Source organism: Molossus molossus, unplaced genomic scaffold (genome assembly GCF_014108415.1).
Source record: "Molossus molossus isolate mMolMol1 unplaced genomic scaffold, mMolMol1.p scaffold_m16_p_5, whole genome shotgun sequence".
Classification (NCBI taxonomy): Eukaryota; Metazoa; Chordata; class Mammalia; order Chiroptera; family Molossidae; genus Molossus; species Molossus molossus.
This window is the reverse complement of record NW_023425388.1, coordinates 59194553-59215621: the sequence shown is the minus strand read 5'-3', so window position 1 is coordinate 59215621 and position 21069 is coordinate 59194553. Positions and strand designations below refer to the sequence as shown.

Below are 21069 nucleotides of genomic sequence, written 5' to 3'. Positions count from 1 at the left end.
GCAATTTATTCAGATTTAATTTCTTAGAGCAAGGAGCACATTTCTTATCTTTTAAATTTTAAAGCTTTAAGTTGAGTGCTTACTGGTATCAGAGACTTACAGAGAGTAGGGTTAATTTATTTTCTGAGTTTTACATTCCTTTGAAATATGATCAAAAGATGTATAAAATTTGCTTTAGATTTAAAAACCCTGCAAAACAGAAAACATTGCTACAAATAGTCTTTTCAATACAGGTGTTCAGCTCTTTCTTCAGGCTTTTTGCTAAAATATTCCATTGCAGCAATTACAAACATAGTACAGGACAAGCCTGTAAGATCTTTTTCATCTACTGACATCTATTTTAAGCAGGACTTAAAGTAAATGAAAACAAAAGCACATCTAAAATATATATAAAAGAATTTCGATATATTTCTTGACCATCTACAAACTCCTCTTCTTGACTATTTCTTTATTTCCTCAAAATAAAAATCCATACTGATTCAAACATTTAAAACATGAATTCTATTAATAAATTATATTAGGACTAGAGGAGAAAACAAGAAAATATCCATGAATTCACTTGAAAAAAAACACAATAAACTGACATTATAATCTCATTAGTAATTTTTGGGAGGCCTGTTTTCTCAGAAGATTCATTAAGTTAACTATCATGACTAATTCTGGTGACACAAGTTTCTAATTGGACATGTGAATGAAGGTTAAATTCATTTCATTTGTAAAAATAACCTTGACCAAAAGTATGTTGTTAAGAATACATAAAATCGCAATTTTAATTTGAAAAGGTCTGTGAAAATGGGTGCTTTAGTTTAATAAATTACCTACTTTAATATGTACTATTGTAAAGCAACATAGCCAGAGCTGTTGATAGTCATTTTTATGGCAAAATCCTCATTTTAATGGTGTAGCTCAAACAAGAATTATAAAAAGGTCTAGTATCTTTGATTATTAATTTCTAGAAATTAGAGATTTCATATACTCACCCCTTTATCTCCTCTTGTTTTAGAATTGAATTTCACTGTTTTTAATCGGGCTCGTTCTTTCTTCTCAACCCTGTCAAAGTACCCAATATTATTTTTAGGTATACCAAATACAGCTATGGGTCTAACTAGAAATCATCAGAATGGATACTTCAATACAGGGCACTTTAACATTCTAAAACCTTAGGAAGCCATCTAGGTTTGCATCCCAAAATTAATTAGAATTTCTGAAAAATAAAATACAGGATTAATTTTATTATTAAAAAAACATTTGTGAAGTATCAAAATTCAGTACATATATGTGCACTTATATATGCATTCAATTCCATTAATTATACTGAAATTATCATAAGACAAGACTTCTGAGTTCCACAATTTTCTAGGTTTTCTGATTTTTTGTAGTTAAAATATTAGCTTAGCATGGAACACATATGCTAAAAATTAAGCATGGTACTGGGAGGGAGGTGGGGGGGATTGGAAGAGATTAACCAAAGAACATATGCGTAGCCCATGGACACAGACAATAATGTGTTGAAAGCCTGGGTGGAGGTGAGGGAGCTGGGTGGAGTAGGGCAAATGGGGGGAAAATTGGGGACATCTGTAAGTGTCAACAATAAAAAAAATTAAGCATGAGACAGAAAGCAAATAGAGCAAAATGTCAACAATTGGTTAAAGTAGGTGAAATATACGTTCCTTGTACTAGTTTTGCATTTCTCTTGTACCTATTTTTCTGTAGCTCTCAAAATTAAAAAAACAAAAAGGTGAGAAACAGAAATATTAAGCTTAACTCCAATGACATTTTTGTGTAAATACATAAATTAACCAATTATAGTGTATATAAAAAGAGTTTTAAAGTATCTTTGGAAAGATATACAAGAACTGGTGGGTGCCTGGGGAACAGGGTTAAAAGGGAGTTTGTATAGCTTTGAATTTTGAACCTTGTTTAAAGTGTTACCTATTCAAAAGAAGCAAGCAAACAAAACTAAAACAAAAATGTTTTAAGTATATTGTAATACCAATAGGTATTTTACAAAATTTCATGTAAATTAAACTTTTATAAATCCTTGATATCAACATAGCAATTATGTTAATATATAGCAGAAAAACCTACCAAAATAGTCTATGAATGAGTGCATTTTCTTTATTATGCACCTATATAATTTTACTGTAAGATAGTAAAAGAACCTTAGCAGTCAGTCAAAGATATGTTTTTTAAATCCTCACCTAGGGATAGGTTTTTATTGATTGATTGATTGATTGAGAGAGAGAAAGAGAGAGAGAGAGAGAGTGATAAACAGCAATGTAAAAGAGAAACATCGACAGGTTGCCTCATACTGATGCTCCAATCAATGATTCACCTGGCCAGGACAGCGTCATAGATTAAAACTTGTGGGTTTTTTTTTTTTTTTTTTTTACTATTCCACAGTAATCCTGAGGATCCATGACATAAATAATTAATTTGCCTATACACTTACTGAAGGCACTGCAAAAGTAACATTTTGTGAGTGAACATTTACAACTCAAAATGGCTTTGTTTTCTAATCATTATCTTGTTCACTCAATAGCTGAGTGACTTAAATTGTGTTTATTTGTAAATACTGTTCCTGAAAGAAAGTTAAGAACTGTAGGAACTACAATTCCTTGTGGGATTTGTAGAGATCTCGGGATGTGTCTTACATCATGTTTGGCTTTAAAAATCAACCTTATAGAATTTTTAAACAAAATGAAAAAAAAATCTCTTTCCACCAAAGTCAGCTGTATTTCTCATTTATTCCAGTTAAAGTCTTCGTAAGATATGAAGATCCAAGGGATAAAACAATTTTTAGGAACTCTGACCTTGATTATTTAAAATGTGAGGTTTCATACTAACCCAACAAGGCCCAGAGTAAAGCATTTCTGAATTTAAAGGTGACTATATTATATTCCACGTAAAAAGTTATGCTGAGGACTACATTGCTAAAAGAGGATTTACCACCAAATATAAGATCAAACTAGTTGGATCTTGCTAAATATTTGAAACTAGCCAAGAACAGTCATAAATCCCAAAACTATAATTACGTATCTCTGTAATACTTTAAAATTTCTACTCTTCAACTTCTACACACACACACACAAACACACAGGTCTAAAATAGGTATATGATTTGGCATACTTATCAATTATAGAGCCTCAACAAAATAAGTATACATCCAACTCATTAGTAAGAAAAATAAAAATTTATTACATCATGAACGTGACCTGAAGTGAATTAATTCATCATTAATTTTTGCTGGATATTTTAAAACTTAAAAAAGAACTTTTAGGCAAAGATCTGGAGGAGTCAGATCTCATAGATAAGCTACTTTGGGGGAATTATGAACTAATAAATTTAATACCTTTCCTACAAAAGTAGACATTTAAGTGCATTTCATAGACCTTGGAGGGGTTTCTCTAGGCTGGAATCATTCTTTTCCAAGACAATCTGCGCTTAACCACTTTTGCCACTAGATGGTAAGTATCTACCAAAGAAACATGATCATAAATGATTTAAAAAAGCAAAGAGGAAAGATAGTGAATGCATTAACACGTCTAAATTGAGCAAGAAAAGAGATGTGAAGCATATCACCAGATATTTCTAAACATTTTGCATTTATTTACAGTGCTTTCATTTTTTAAGTCTAAAAGAGGTAACACACACAATCAAAAGCTCTGAAAATTTAAGTTTTATCATCACTTTGATGATAACAACAAAGGATTTAAATTCTCTCTCCCTCCACTGGCATAGAAACAGCACAGTGTCTTGAAATATACTTCCTTTTTTTTTTTAGCAACTAGGAGGAGCTTTAGAAAAATTTATGTTTGGGAGCATCATATTCTCTAGTAATGTTATTGGTTACAATTTAAGGTAAATAAAAGGAAATGGTTGCAAAACACAATACAGAAAACCAAACATAATATCATCACCTCAATAAAATAAATTTAAAGGAATAGCATTTATTTGTTTATGTTGCCCAACTTGTAAATTATAAGAATGTAATGGACTTATATTTACCTGCGTTTACTGGGAATCACTCCAACTTCATCACTCTCACCATCTGGTGTAACCTGTCTAGCTTGCCACCATTCATCATCAGAAGCATTAATAACATGGAGGATATCTCCAAATTTGAAGTTCAATCCCTGACTGGGAAGTCCACTGTCTTTAGTCTTGTCATAATCAAAAAGGGCTCTAGAGTAAGAAGAAAAGGTTCACAATTACTTGTTATAATGATGTTATCAATAGTAAATAAACATAAGATTCTGAAAATGTTTATAATTTGAGTAAATAATTAAACAATATATACCATGGTAGGCAAAACAATGCCAAGCTCAATTTTGTACTATTTATAATAAGACAATGAGACTTTGCCCTCCCAAAAAGGCAAAATTAACTTGTTATAGTAATAGCTTGTACTGTATAATTTAAAAAATGCCTTTAGTACAATCCAATGGCAACCTATATTGAATTCTAACATGAAGACAAATCTAGAGAGTTGTTCTAAATTAATAAACAAAAGTAAATATTAAGAGATACTCTTTTAGCCACAGCAATCTTGAAAAAGAAAGACAAAGTAGGAGGGATCACAATATCGGATATCAGGTTATACTACAAAGCCACTGTAATAGAAACAGCCTGGTACTGGCACAAGAACAGGCATATAGATCAATGGAACAGAACAGAGAATCTGGAAATTGACCCAAGACATTATGCTCAATTAATACTTGACAAAGGTGGCAAGAGCATACAGTGGAGTAAAGACAGCCTCTTCAAGAAATGGTGTTGGGAAAAAAGGACAACTACATGCAAAAAAAAAAAAAAGAAAGAAAGAAACTAGACCACCAATTTACACCATACACAAGAATAAACTCAAAATGGGTAAAAGACTTAAATGTGACCCGCGAATCCATAAAAATCCTAGAAGAAAATATAGGCAACAAAATTTCAGACATCATATGCAGCAGAATTTTCACTAAAACAACACCTAAGGAAAGAGAAACAAAGAAAAAATGAACACATGGGACTACATCAAACTCAAAAGCTTCTGCACAGCAAAAGAAACAACCATCAAAATGGAAAGGGAACCCACTATATGGGAGAGCATTAACTGCCAACGATACATCAGATAAGAGGTTAATTTCCAAAATATACAGAGTGCTCACACAACTCAACAAAAGGAAGACAAAGAACCCAATTAAAAAATGGGCAGAGGATGTAAATAGACATCCCTCCAAACAGGCATACACATGGCTAAGAGACATATGAAAAAATGCTCAACATCACTAATCGTCAGAGAGATGTAAATTAAAATAACTATGAGGTATCACCTCATACCTGCCAGTATGGCTGCCATCAACTAATCATCAAACAAGTGCTGGTGAGGGTGTGAAGAAAAAGGGACTCTAGTACACTGCTGGTGGAAATGCAGACTGGTGCAGCCACTATGGAAAACACCATGGCGTTTCCTCAAAAAATTAAAAATTGATCTGCCATGTGACCCAGTGATCCCACTTTTAGAAATATATCCTAAGAAGCCGGAAACATCCATCAGAAAGAATATATGTACCCCCATGTTCATAGCAGCACTATTTATAATTGCTAAGATCTGGAAACAGCCCAAGTCCATCAGTAGATGAGTGGATAAAAAAGTTGTGGTATACATATACAATGGAATACACTATGCAGCTGTAAGAAAGAAAGATCTCTTATCCTTTGAGATAACATGGAGGGACCTGGAGAGCATTATGCTAAGCAAAATAAGCCAGTCAGAGAAAGACAAATACCACATGATCTCACTTATTTGAGAAATAAAATGAACTAAATAAGCTGAACAAAATAGACCCAGAGATATAGAAAGGAGTACTGTTCAGACTGACAGACCTCAGAAGAGGGGGGCAGGGGGGATGGATGAGATAAACTAAAGAACTTATATGCATGTAAGCATAACCAATGGACATAGACAACAATGCTGGGAGGTGGGGGTGGGGGTGGGAGGGGCGGGATGGAGAGGAGGGTGTCTAGGGGGGGAAAAGGAGAAACATCTGTAACAAAAATAAATTAATAATAAAAAGAGAGAGAGAGAGAGAGAGAGACAGAGAGATACACTCTTTTCTTCTCTTTGACTGGGCACACTTGGGAAAACAAATTCCCTGACGGATTTGACTTATTAGTTGTGAACTGTGAGACTAGATCAACAAAGTAATTATTTTGCCAGTTAATTATTCCTTTTGTTTGTTCACAAAACTACAGTTAATAGGGTTTTCAGAATCAGTAACAATGATGAATAGTAACTACAGATGGTTTTAACAGCTGCCCAGTATTTGGAAAAATACTATATTAACTTAATATAGTAATTGGAAATATTAAGAATATTTTTAATTTGATAAAAAGAAAGCATTGTGTCCTACTACTTGATTAATGTATAATATTTAAATAAGTGAAATTCTTATAGCCAAAGCTCTCTTGGAAAAGAATCTAAGCAATCACATTTATAATACAATTTATTCATTCTTTTGTTCTAATTTGGCAACTAGAAATTAGGACAAAAATAGTATTACCTTTCATGCTACCAAACTTTTTTTTTTTATCCTCACCCGAGGACATTTTTCCATTTTTTGTTCAGATAGAGTGGGAGGGAGAGAAAGGAAGAGAGAGAGAGAGAGAAACATCGACATGAAAGGGACACATCGAGTGGCTACCACTTGCATGACCAACCAGGGCCGGCGACAAACTGCAACCGAGGTACGTGCCCTTAGCAGGAACCGAACCCGGGTCTCTCTGGACCGCAGGCCGACGCTCTAATCGCTGAGCCAAACTGGCCAGGGCCATGCTATCCAATTTTTAAGAACCTACCTCTTCAAGTAAAACTGAAGAGGGTGGAATTATTTGATGGCTAAATGAATTAACTAGTTAATGGTTTTAAAATGTATTATTTCAAGTCTTTTCAGGGAGGCAGGTGTGAAGGAAGTAGGTAGGAACCAAAGTGGGAAAGCTTAAACATATACAGTGATACCTTGGTTCTCGAACATAATTCGTTCCAGGAGGACGGTCGAGAACCAAATTGTTCGAGAACCGAAGCAATGAAACCCAATAGGAAATAATGGAAACTGGATTAATTCGTTCCAAGCCCCAGAAAATGCCTATTTACTGGCCTAATTTGTATATAATATGTAGAAAAACATAAGTCTCAACAAGAAATAAAAGTGTACAGTATGTCTAAGGGTTAAATTCAGTGTAAAGCGTGACTCTCTCCACAAAGCGTGACTCTCTCCACAAAGCGTGACTCTCTCTCTGCACTCACACTGAGGACGCAAGCAAGGCGCGCTGGGCCGAATGAACGCCATTCGGCTCAACTCGGCTCATCTCGGAAGTTCGAGTTCCAAATATTTGTTCGGATTCCAAGACAAAAGTTTCTCGAATCTCCTGGTCGAATACTGATTTGGTCGAAATCCGAGGCGTTCGAGAACCGAGGTTATTAGAGCATTTTTAATACATTTGGTTTTATCTGAAGAAAATAATTTTACAGCTGAAAAAGTTAAGATTACAAATGATATAAATGCCAAATCATTACTCCAACCAATAAATTCTGAATTCTCAGGAACTGTCTTTCCACTAAAAAAATATGCTTGGCTCAGTGGGTTGAGCATTGTCCCATGGATTGGGAGGTCCTGGTTCGATTCCTGGTCAGGCACGATTCCTGGTCAGGGCACATGCCTGGGTTGTGGGCTCGATCCCCATGAGGGGGAGTGCAGGAGGCAACCAATCGATGTATCACTCTCACATAGATGTTTCTATCTCTCTTCCTCTAAAAATCAATAAAAACATATTAAAAAAATATAGCCAACCTCAAATAATACAAAAGTTAGATACAGTCACTCATTTATTAAATATTTACTTAAAAAGGTAATGAAGTAGGTACAGCAAAGATAAAGATGACAAAGATGATGAGGATACAAATAAACATAATATAAAACAGAAAACAAAGTATATTAAGAGGTAGAACAAATGCCAAAAGACATTCAGAAAAGGGAAAATACTGCATTGAAACATTTTTATTTATCATAAATATTTTGAATTACAAAATACCTCATTTGTATTCAAGCTTTGACTTTTAAAATATTTGATTCATAAAATGAAACCCATGGAATATCTTTGTGAGTTATTGATCATAAGAGTATAAGAAACACTTGTTAATCTACTATTCAACAAAATACTACACACAAAACCTTTATCAGTAACTCATGTTCACCGATGTTTTTTTTCTTCTTGATCCTGATTCCTGAAGATTAAGAGTTAAGCACTACTAGAAGGTGTTAAACCATTATTTTGAATAAAGTTTTATTAGTACCTTGACCCTTACTTTTTTTGATCTGGTTTTATCACATATATTTGAATGATTATCTAATTATATATGGTTTTACTTGTTTCAGAGCTTTACAAATGGTATCATATTGTGTCAACTTTTTTACCTTGATTTTTTATTTTTTACTTTTGAAATTAAGAGTATTACTAAAATCTGTAACAAAAATAAATTATTAAAAATTACAAAAAACAAAAAAAAAGATAATATTACTAAAAAGAACCATAAAACTTCTGGTTTACTACGGCAGACTGTCTATATATATCTATTTCCTCACTAAAGTGACAAATACAAAAGAAAAACAACAATAGGAGAAAAGAGTGGTTTAACACATTTTGGGATGATGGTAACTAATAATTAAACCTAGCAGAGTAAAGGAAGCTCTAAATGGAGTGCCTGAGGAGAGGGATATTGAAATAAGATTTATTCCACAAGACCCTAGAAATGCTTATGAATCAGAGGTGTACAGTATGCAAGTAGTCAGAGATAAGTTACAATGAACACAGAAGAACTGGTGGAAAATCTGTAAATAGCAATTAGACCTTCCAGGTCCCTTTTCCTGTTCCCAATCCTGTAGAAGTCCAGAAGTTTAGTTTCTAGAGAAATTAAATTTCAAAAGCTTTGTACTCCATAATATAGTAGGAAGGTGGAAGGTACTGAGCTGAAAATGAAGGATTAATAAGAAATCTGCACACTGAAAAGTGAAATCTAGTAACCTGATTTATACTCCAGGCAAGAGATTAAGAATTCTTCTCTAGCCCTGGTCGGTTTGGCTCAGCAGTTAGAGCATTGGCCTGCGGTCCCAAGAGACCCAGGTTAGGTTCCCACTAAGGGCGCATACCTCGGTTGCAGTTTGTCCCCGGCCCTGGTTGGTCGTGCGGGTGGCAGCCACCTGATGTGTCCCTTTCACATCGATGTTTTTCTCTCTCTCTCCCTCCCACTTACCTGAACAAAAAATGGAAAAATGTCCTTGGGTAAGGATAAAAAAAAAAAGAAAATAACCCAAAAATCAAAAAACAAAAAGAATTCTTCTTTAGAGATATTTAATGGCCCCAAAGAAAAGTATAACATGGGGAGGGAGAGGGCAAAGAACACGTCAATAATCTTCCAGTTAAGTCCACTAGCTTCATTCTCTATTCATAAGAATAGCAAACAAGGATTACTAAACATTTAAAGATAGCCTCATGCACATATATAACCCCCCCAAAAAAAACTAAAGGTAAAAAAAAAAACCAAGAAAACAAGAAAATTAGAAAAAAGGAATACGGAGATACGGAGAATTCAAGAAGCACATGAAAACATTAGAGAAATATAAGATACTATATCTACAAAATAAAAGGTGACAAATGAAACAGATAACAAGAATGGGCTCCTGGAAAATAAAATAGGATATCATAATCTCCCATACCATCCAAATTCTCCATCAAGGAGTAGGCAAAAAAAAAAAAAGTAATTTTCAGGCACGTTAAGGCACAAAAAGTATCTCACACACCTTTTTCTCAGGAATTTACTGGAGGATGTGCTCTGGCAAAATTGAGAAAGAAGAAAATGTGGAACGTAGGAGACAGACTGACACAGTACAGAGCCAAAGGGAATAGGATAATGGCAAAGGCAAGTCCCATGTGAGAGCTATGCAGCAAGTCTATAGAGCAACTAGTCCAGGTTGAAACAGAAAGATGGAAAAATTGAATTGATAAAACCATATGTGTGACCATATATTTCATCATGTGACAAACTCTAAAGAGATTACTGAAGACAGAGGAAGACACTTAGTAATAAGTGCAGGGAAAATTAGGCAAATAAAAATGAAACAATTATTAAGTCCAGGAAAAATAAATAGTTGCAGAAGAAAAGAAGTGTGGTCATAACATACTGTTTAACTATGTAAGGACACTTATTACATAGTCACATGACTCTAAATGCTATTAATTTTATTTACAGTATGTGTAACAGGGAAAGAGGCAGAATGAGTGGTTTCGTATGAGAGAGCAAGTTCTCATTTACCAAGGCAGTAAGTCTATCCTGTCCAAAGTTGGCCAATTAGGAAACAACAGTATATGCATTTTATTTAAACATTTAAAGGTATAAGTAAGAGAGTTAGTTAGGAAAATAGGATGACTATTTCTAGGGAATAAAATTCTAGGGACTATTGAGATGTCACAGTTAATTTTCATTATAAGTCTTTTGATAATACATAACATTAAAATAAAATATTCTCGCCCTGGCCGATTTGGCTCAGCGGTTAGAGCGTCGGCCTGCGGTCCAGAGAGACCCGGGTTCGGTTCCTGCTAAGGGCGCGTACGTACCTCGGTTGCAGTTAGTCCCCTGCCCTGGTTGGTTGTGCGGGTGGCGGCCACTCGATGTGTCCCTTTCACATCGATGTTTCTCTCTCTCTCTCCCTCCCACTCTATCTGAACAAAAAACTGGAAAAATGTCCTCGGGTGAGGATAAAAAAATAAAAAAATAAATAAAATAAAATATTCTCTAAAAGTAAAATAACAAAAAGTGAAGATGACTCACTAAATGCACCTAACACAAATATAACTTAATGTTTTGATTTTTTATATTTTTAATAAATCAGATATTAAAAGTAACACCTGTTAATTACACTAAACTTAAAAAATATAGATAAGCAAGAAGATGACAAAGGTAGAATATAAACACAAATCTAAATTTTTACACTTTCTGTGGATATCTCTATATAGAATACACTTAATAGCCTTGGATCAGAAGAGTTTAATAAATATTGCAAGAATTGGTGGAAGGAGAGAAAAATCTGATACATTTAGGATTCCCAGATGATTGGTACGGTGGAAGAAATGAAATGGGTTGGAAGAGAACAAGAGAAGAAAGTGAGAGAAGTTTCCTTTTATTATGTATTATAGAACAAAATTCTTTGTGGTAAGTCATAGCATGTATAAACAAGTACAGACTACATGCTTGTTTGTATAGATATATTTATATATACCCAAACATATATGGGATACATGTATATTTATGTACTATATCTCATCTCTCACCAGAAGAATAAAACATATTAGCAACAGGCTCCCCAATAGAATAAAAAGAAATGAGAGAATAATTATAAAGAATGATACAGATTACTTGTAGCAATTATCTAAAGTTAAAATAGTATAATAAAGTACTAAGTAAAAACTCTACTAAAAAAGTATACAAAATACAAATAAATAGGAGATTTGTACTGTCTTATTAGCCAATGAAATGTAAAAGAACAATTTACATACTAATGGTATCAATGTAATATTATTAGATTTATGCTGCCACATTAATCTTAAATTTCTTGAACCTGTACTCTTTGCTGAGATTATTCGCATTTGAAGCTATTATTTGCCAAGGTAATTATTACTGAAATGAAGACTATTTTATTATAAAAGAATATAGGTAAAGCCCAGCCGGTGTGGCTCAGTGGTAGAGCCTCGACCCATGCACCAGTCAGGGCACATGCCCAGGTTGTGGGCCTGATCCCCAGTGAGGGGCATGCAGAAGTCAGTCAACTGATGTTCTCTCTCATCGATGTTTCTATCTTTCTCTCCCTTTCCCTTCTTCTCTCTCTGTAAAATCAATAAAAAAAAAAACACAACAACCTAAAAAGAATATAGGTAAATATTAGTGTTGGATCATATGACATAACATGGTGCAATACTGATTCAGTAAAACAATCAACTTAAAAAAATTTCTGATCCATGTTTATTTTGTCTTTCTTTCTTTATTATTATTATTATTATCATTATTATCATTATTATTCAAGGGGTTATATAACTTCTATTAATCAACTTATAACAATATTCCAACTCTTGAAAGACATACTGTCAGAAAATCAATCATAAAAAAATTTTCTTGGTTTGCAATTTATTTTTCTATAGCAAACTAAGTTAGTCATAGTCAAAAACTTGAAAGAATTTACATGCATAAATAATTAAGAGTTGTCATAATTAGAATTTAAAAAATTTACCTGACATAGAGGGATCGCTTCTGGCTTGTTCGAAGAGAACCTGATCCTGAACTAATGCTACTATTCATCATCTGCTCCCGTAAGTCATGTATTTTGGCTTCAAAACGACTGTATTCTGATGAAAGAAAGAGATAAATAAATTTAAATTTTATATTGTAAAAAAATAAGTTATTTAAATATAAAGTATTAAATATGTAACCTGTTCTACAATTGATTAAAGGTGGTTAGAACCTTAAGAGAGTAATCTGTACAACAATTTGCCCAATATGCATATTTCAAATATTAAATCTACTAAATGTACCATAAATTAGTATTGGCTAAATTTGAATTTTCACATATGCAATTTTAAGTTCATTATCACATTTAATCAATTAAAAAACAATTTCTAAATATCAAATACCAGTATGAATCTTACATTACTGTCTAATTTACCTATAAATTAAAAAAAAACAAAAAAATCAGGATTTATTGTAATTTTTATACTTAAATATAGAAATAATAATTTATACTAGATGCTTTGTTTACTGACTTGAGGAAATCAGTTAATCTTATATTCTTAAATATAGAACTTGTACAGGGTCAATAATATGAGAAAAATATGCCTTAAAAACTGATAAATGAAATTAAATGTACCTCATTTTATAATTCATAAATTTTCAAAATGCCAAAATAAGACACAAAAGCAATCTGAAGTAGAAAACATTTTATTTAAGGTATTTTTTTTTTAATCCTCACCGGAGGATATTTTTCTGTTTATCTTCAGATAGAGTGGGAGGGAGGGAGGGAGAGAGAGGGAGAGCAAAACATGGACTGTTGGCCTCCCGCACAACCCCAACCAGAGCCGGGGCAAACCACAACCAAGGTACCTGCCGTGCCCTTGACCAGAATCAAACCTGTGACCCACTGATCCATGGGCCGATGTTCTAACCACTGAGCCAAACCAGCCAGGGCTATTTATAAGGTATTTTTTTTTTATATGCCAGAAACTTTTAAATTTTTTTCCCTGGAGAATTTTTGCCATATGGAAACAAATGGCAAAGGGTGTTATCTCTTTTATAGATTTCTTTCCATTTTACTGTAGTTTTTCTCCCCTCTCTTCTCACATTTCAGTATAGTCAACTAGAAAAGGCCGTATGTTGATGTTGGCCGTCATCTGGAACTTCATCTGGTGCTATTGGCTGGAATATCTCCAGGTAGCTTTTTCATATGACTGCTTGGTTTTTAAAGATGAAACAGAATCAAGATAAGAAAAAGGCATTTTTGTGGAGGTTCTGGTCAAAACGCAGAAAGAGTGGGCACTGTTCGCACCTCCTCACATGACCACTTCAAAATTCCAACTAAATTATAGAACAATCAAGCTGGATAACCATTGAAGACTACCTGAATAGAAGTCCTATAACTAAGAGATTCAAGAAGTCATGTATAGCCTGGTAGGAGGAGTGGAGAAAGGAAATGGGCTGGCCCCCACACCCATGTGTGGTGCTTGAGAATCTGGAGGGATATCTTAGCTGCACAGGTTCCCCCTGAGGAGTAAGGGATATTAGCCCCAGGCTGTGTTCCCCAGCCCAGAACACCAGTGCCAGAAAGAGGAGCCCACGTACCACCTGTCTGTGAAAATCAGTGGGGATTCTATCCATGGGGAAGAGAAGAAATGGTACTGGGAAACTAGGCATCCTTTTAAAGGGCCAGTGCACAAACTCTTGCTCACTGGCACTCACCATGGGCTCCAAAGAAGGGACAGTGGATCAGGAGGTGCACTAAAGACAAACAGGCAGAAACTGAGTTGTGTGGCAGACGAGGCTGGAGAATGGCTGTCACTGTCTTTGTGCTGAGCACGCCTCCTGTATGGCCAATAGGTGCCATATATTTCCTGTGGTAAGCCCTCCCGTCACATGGCCAAATTTGAATCTGCATTAGCCTGGTGAACTGTACTACCTCCACCCTGAGGATTCCCTGAGACCCCGCCCTAGCCAACTTAAGCAGCCAGAGGTTCTTTTGGCAGGAAGCCTGGGCTTGCTTTGCAGTCTCTCTTAAAAACTCTCAAGGAATTCTGTCCAGCTCAGGGGATGGTGGGTTGTCAGACACATAGAAGGAAACACCGAGTTGTTTGGCTTTAGGGCTAGGGCTGGAGGGACAGCTGTCATTATCCCTGTGTTGAGTCATCCCCTCACATGGTCAAATCTGAATCTGCATTAGTCTGGTGAATTCCACTAGTTCCACCCTGATGACTACCTGAGACCCCACCCCACTGAAAGGTCTATAGGTCCCACCCAGGTGGGTGGTGGCTGGCCTTGGTGTACCCTGAGACTTTTGCTGACTGTCTTCATGCCAAGAACTAGCGCCAAATGTGAATATGTTTTAACCTGGTGAATAACACTTGCCTTACCCTGGTGACTCTCTAAGAGGCTGCCTCACCCAACTCGCATACCACCAAGGCTCTTTCATCAACTGAGCCTTATGGGAGGTCTCAGGGTGCCTTGGGCCTTTTGTGGACCTACTGCAGGCTTGCTACTGGTGGCAGTCAGTCTTGGTTCTTAGTGTGGCCCCTCCTGTGAGCACCAAGGCCCAACACAGGCAGCTACTAACAGCAAATCACTTTGCAGCTCCTAACAGGTACCCCTGGGGCCAATCACGGGCAGCATCTGACACTGACCTGCAATGAAGTCCTTCTTCCCAAAAGGTCCCAGAACCAATATACCACAACAGACCACAACAGAGCACCATCTAATTAGCTCCACAAGTGGCACATCTAAAGCAATGTCATGACAGGCAACAGACCCCACTGGGGCAAATCCTACTCCATGGGGCCAGGCCCTGCACAGCAGTTTGTACACTGTGGTCATGGTCAATCCTTACAGCCAGCTAGTATGTGGGTCGAATTAAGCCCTTCAGTATGATGGCCGATGCCCATTGAGCCAAACCAGCCAGGGTCCTAAACAGTACTTTGGTGTAAAAAAGATCTAAGGGTTAAAAATAAAAGAACTATATAGCTATAAAAAAGAATGAGAAACATCTGTATATGCTACTATGGAGTGTTCTTACAATTACCACAGTAAGACTATTAGTATTCTTACTATTAAGTAAAACAAGTAACTTGGATAATATATTATTGTTTATTTAAGAAGGAGAAGCAATACTTATATGTTTGTATGTATACTGTATGTACACCTAGTTATACAGGATAGGGCAAAAGTAGAATTACAGTTGTATGCAAAATACAGTTCACTTGTATTATTATTTATTATTGCATTATTTTCCATATAAAAACCTACTTTTGCCACCCTGTATATAAAATATATAAACATATTAAATTCCTAAACATGGAATTATATAAATATATAAACATAATATATAGATATTATATATAAACCGTATTTATACATAAAATAAATCTTATATATGTATACATAATATATAAATAAAATTTATATATTTATAAGGATAAATATATAAATATAAAATTAGGAAGGTTTGTTCTTTTGTTCTAATGATAAGCGTTTGTTTGGCTTTGGCCCCCTATTTTAAGCCAAAATATTTCATATCTAATCTCCCCAGATCTGACTTAAAATAACTGTCCTTTTATATCTAGTTAAAAACTTTAAAGCAGTCAGAAAGCTTATTCTATTTTTATATTATCTTTTAATTCTCTCATTATCTGTATCCAAATTGTCAGAGCATACAGTCTTTCCATATTATATATTCTATTCCTAATAACTACCTTATAATTCCTAACACCAGTCCTTATGTCAGTGTCTCTCCCATCATTTTGGGTGTATGAAGTTTGTTCTCTCTCTTTAGGAAGAATTTATGTGAACAGTTATCACCTGATTCTTTGTTGATACATTTGATTGTAGCCTTTATATGTGAAAGTCTGTTTAGTTTCTTTGATTTTTTTTATTTTTTTTTATTTTTTTTTATCCTCACCTGAGGATATTTTCCCATTTTTTTTTGTACAGATAGAATGGGAGGGAGAGAGAGGAAGGGAGAGAGAGTGAGAAACATCGACGTGAAGGGACACATCGAGTGGTTGCCACCCGCACGACCAACCAGGGCCGGGGACAAACTGCAACCGAAGTACGTGCCCTTAGCGGGAACCGAACCCGGGTCCCTCCAGACCGCAGGCCGACGCTCTAACCGCTGAGCCAAACTGGCCAGGGCTGATTTTTTTTTTTTAAATATGTTGACTCCACTGTGTTCTTTAAACATCTGCTAATAAAGTTCTGATGACAATCTCATGTTCTTTCCTTTAAAGAAAATTTGGGGTGGGGTGGGGTGGGGAGCTGGAATTCCACTGAATTTTTCCTTTTTAATTGTGTTGGTTCTGGGACCTCTTGGGAAGAAGGACTTCATCAGAATATTTCACAGTGCTAGTTATCATCTTAGGTACATGGAATGTCCTTTTAATAAGTAGTTTGAAAATAATTTTTTCTTAAATTTTAGAGAAATTTATTTATTTTTAGTATTTGTGTTGCATTGTTTTCCTATGAGGCTCCTATTACATGTATGTTGAATATTCTTTGCCTACCTTCTATATCTGTCACTCTCAAATCCTTCTTTATTCTTATTTTTTTTATCCTCACCCAAGGACATTTTTCGATATTTTGTTCAGATAGAGTGGGAGGGAGGGAGGGAGGGAGGGAGGAAGAGTGGGAGGGAGGGAGGGAGGGAGGGAGAGAGAGAGAGAGAGAGAAACACTGACATGAAAGGGACACATCGAGTGGTTGCCACCCACACAACCCAACCAGGGCCGGGGACGAACTGCAATTGAGGCACGTGCCCTTAGTGGGAACCGAACCTGGGTCTCTCCGGACCGCAGGCCAACGCTCTAACCGCTGAGCCAAACTGGCCAGGGCTATTCTTACCTTTTAAAAAAGACTGAAGCAGACCAGCTGGCATGGCTCAGTGGTTGAGCATCGACTCATGCATGAAGAGGTCGCCGGTTCAATTCCCAGTTAGGACACATGCCTGGGTTGTAGGCCAGATACCTAGTGGGGAGCATGCAGGAGGCAGCCAATCGATGTTCTCTCTTATCGATGTTTCTATCTCTCTCTCCCTCTCACTTCCTCTCTCTCTAAAATCAATAAAGGAAAAAAATTTTTTTAATAAAAAAAAAAATCAATAAACATATTTAAAAAAAAAACGATTGAAGCAACCAGTTTTTCCTGAACCCTTTGAGAGTAAGTTGCTACCTTGCTGTCTCATCACCTTTCAATACTTCAGTGTGTATTTTCCTACAAATATATTTTCTTATACAACCATAAAACCATCAAAATCAAGAAATTAACATTAACATCTTACTACCTTCTAATGCTCACATCTCACTGGTTTCCCTAATAATGTTCTTTATAGCAAAAGGATCCAGTTTGAAATCATAAGTTGTCTTATCTGAACATATGAGCACTTAGGTCTTATATTTTTTAGCTGTCATATCTCCTTCAGTCAGCATAGTTCCTCAGTCTTTCCTTGACTTTGTAATTTTCTTTTTTTATTTATCTTGAGATAGCGTGGGAGGGAGAGAGAAAGGAAGAGAGAGAGAGAAACATCAATGTGAGAGAGAGACACACACACATTGAGTGGATGCCACCCACATGACCCCAACTGGGGCCAGGTACAAAATGCAACCGAGGTACGTCCCCTTAGCGGGAACCAAACCTGGGCCTCTCTGGTCTGCAGGCCAATGCTCTAAATGCTGAGCCAAACCGGTCAGGGCATGGCTTTGTAATCTTGATACTACTGAAGATTACAGCTCCCTCTTTTGTTGTTATTGTCAAGTGTTCAAAGACCTGCTCTCACACTATATACTGGCCTTGTTATTAACCCCCACACCCCCATCTGAACCTTCTCTTTCCTTTGATCCCATTATCCCTATCCTGCTCCACCTGAATTGTATTTCCGGTGCTTTTTCCTTAATGTGACATTTTAAACCAAAAGGGAGATATAACTGGTTAATTGTGTCATAGGGCCTAGACTACTCCGTCAGCGCCCCTACTTATTGCAGATCCCTTGCACTAGCGTGCAGACTGTGCAAAAACCCTTATAGTTCCAGGTGCTCTTTTCAAATTGGTCTACTGCATTTTCTATCGAGTACTTTTAGGCTTCTTCTGTTGCTTTCTCTGTACAGATGCTGATATTATAGGGTCTCATAGCTGTTAATAGCTTGATTTCACTTGCTTGCATTTTGGGGTTCAGGGGGATACTTTTTCATCTAGTTTTGTGTAAATCTACTAATAATATTTAGTTTGCTATCCTAATTCCTCACCTCTCCAGGGGTGAGGAAGGAAGAGTTCTAGGCAATTTCAGTTTTAAAAATACTACTGTAGTTTACATTTTCTGTCTGTCCCACTGTTCTATGATTCCATTATTTTCGTGGGTATCCTAGAAAATTATTAGAAAGTGATGCATTTTCAAAATTTATTACTTTTGTTTTTTATCTTTTAAATGTAATTTATTTGTACATTCATATAATTTTATTTTTAATAATGGCTTTATTTAACAACTAGTTTTCAAAATTCCCAGAAATTTAACAATCAGCTCTTGTAGGCCAGTACATCACTACTCTTATACAAAAGTGACTTCTATGCTTCTTTAGCTCTTTTGAGTTCTCAGTTTTCCTTCACTTTTTGTTTGATAATTCCTTATGGCCCTAACAGCTCCATGATCCTTTTATTAGGTTCATTATATTTCATGTAGCATTATTAGCTGTTTTTCAGTGATTTTGCAAACTGGAATAAATCCTAATGATTTAAAATATTCTACATTTTAGAAATTTAAAAAACTTCTGCAAAAACAACACATGACTTTTTATAGTGAGGCAGAAAAATACTCTTTCCTAAGGAACAACTAAATTATTCCAAAGCAGTTAAAAGAAAGTCTCAGATATTCAACATTTAAGATATTGGAGAGCTAAGTGAATTCCTGGTAATTTCTTATATTTATGCCTTACTAATTTTATTTACTTTATTCAGATTTTCATATTTATGGTCTTTACTTACTATTAACAATTCCTTATAACTATCTGTCTGTCCAGAACATACTCAACACCTTCCTCAGTTACTGTTCCTTTAAACCTCCCATTTCATTTACCTAGCTATGATTCCTATAGTTTCCTTTTGTTTCAATCAATTCATACTTTTAGCTCTATCAATTTCTACCTTTGGCCCATCCTGAATATGTTTTCTTATATTTTACTTTGGGGGAAGAGTTTCATTTCTTTTTTCACTTAAGTCTTTTGCTTCCCTTTCCAAGAAGTCACATCACAACCCATAATCAAGAAAGCTACTATTGGGAGAGCGCTAAAATGTTACACAGGAGATTTTCTTCAGTTACAATTTCCAAATTTCTTGAACCAAACTACATTTCTTGCCATGAAATATATTGAGAGTCTCTGAACTGCTGAACATAAGTTAAAAATGTGCACAATTATAAGGACAGAGAATGTTTAAAAGCTGATTTTCTGTATTTTATTCCCTCTTTCAACTAATAGTCTTAAAAAAAATTTTTTTTTCCTTTATTGATTTTGGAGAGAGAGGAAGGAAGAGGGAGAGAGAGATAGAAACATCAATGAGAGAGAACATCGACTGGCCGCCTCCTGCATGCCCCCCACTGGGGATTTGGCCCACAACTTGGGCATGTGCCCTGACCAGGAATCGAACTGGCGACCTCTTGGGGCGTGGGTGGACGCTCACCCACTGAGCCACACCTGCTGGGCTTACCTTCTTAGTCTTTATTTTCACTCCCACACTAAAAGTAAAAAGACAGAAGAAGATAGGGGAGGAGAGTGGAGAGAAATTGTACCTTACCCCAATCTCTTTTAAACTTGCAATCTCAACTATGAAGAATAAAACTGATTTATACTTTATGATAAAATATATTAAACATTAAAACCTGAGAGCAACAACTATCACTCAGAGGACTAGGGCTTGGGCCTGGAATAATCCCAAGTGACCAAGAAGCCAATAAAGACTAGATGGCCAGAAGAAAGGAAGGATACAATGACTACAAGAATGTCACACCCTTCCATTCCCTACTCAAAAACGCAGAGGTAGCTGATTTTATCTCCCATCTAACTGTCTGCTTCCTTGTAGATGTTGAAACTACTGACCAGCATGGACAGCTGATCAAGGTTTTTACTTTTTCTTTTTTGCAGCAAATAAAGTAAGAGTTTATTTTTAGCAACTGGCCCATGCCAAGTCACAGGTGAGCTAATATTCAAAGACCTGGCTCCTCAATAGGCAACTGATCAAGATTCAATTGCTATATAATCTTCCTAGTGAAAGGGGCAGGAGAAAATAATAGAGTAATAGAGAACTAATCATAGTGGGGTGCTAGCCATAGTTACAAGAAATGTGCAACATCTTTGCTCTGTTAATCATGATTGCTTTGTTCTCTGATTAAAGCAAGCCCATCTGACCTGGCTGGGAGCTGTATGCCCTGGGAATTTACCTCAGGAATGCTGTCCATTCTCCTTACCTGAGAACTGCGCCCCCTCATCATGCAAAGACTAACAACCTTGGAGTCTTGGAGGCGGTGCACTGGAGACAGCCCACAATCCCCATGCCTGTAATCTGTAGCTCTTTTACTCATTGATACTCCCTTTTTCCTAATTCCCCATGTAATATCCAATATATTCTACCAGCTGTGGAGAGAGTGGAGAGGTTTTTGCAGGATGACCTGGCTGCTCTCCCACACTAAATGTTAATATATGATTCAACATGGTCTCTGCTTAATTGGCTCAAGTAGTGAC

General features: G+C 35.9%; 1 protein-coding gene across 30 annotated transcripts in view; it reads right to left on the bottom strand.

Annotated features, from left to right (window-relative positions):
- The window catches only part of DLG1 (discs large MAGUK scaffold protein 1), a 261892-nt gene that overhangs the window by 41289 nt on the left and 199534 nt on the right, over window positions 1-21069 (bottom strand). For all 30 annotated transcript variants that reach the window (XM_036243175.1, XM_036243180.1, XM_036243182.1 and 27 more), the window contains 3 exons: window positions 12327-12441; window positions 4009-4185; window positions 981-1050 (listed from right to left, as the gene is read on the bottom strand). In XM_036243175.1, coding sequence (XP_036099068.1) covers window positions 981-1050; window positions 4009-4185; window positions 12327-12441 — 362 coding nt within the window. The remainder of the gene's footprint in view (window positions 1-980; window positions 1051-4008; window positions 4186-12326; window positions 12442-21069) is intronic.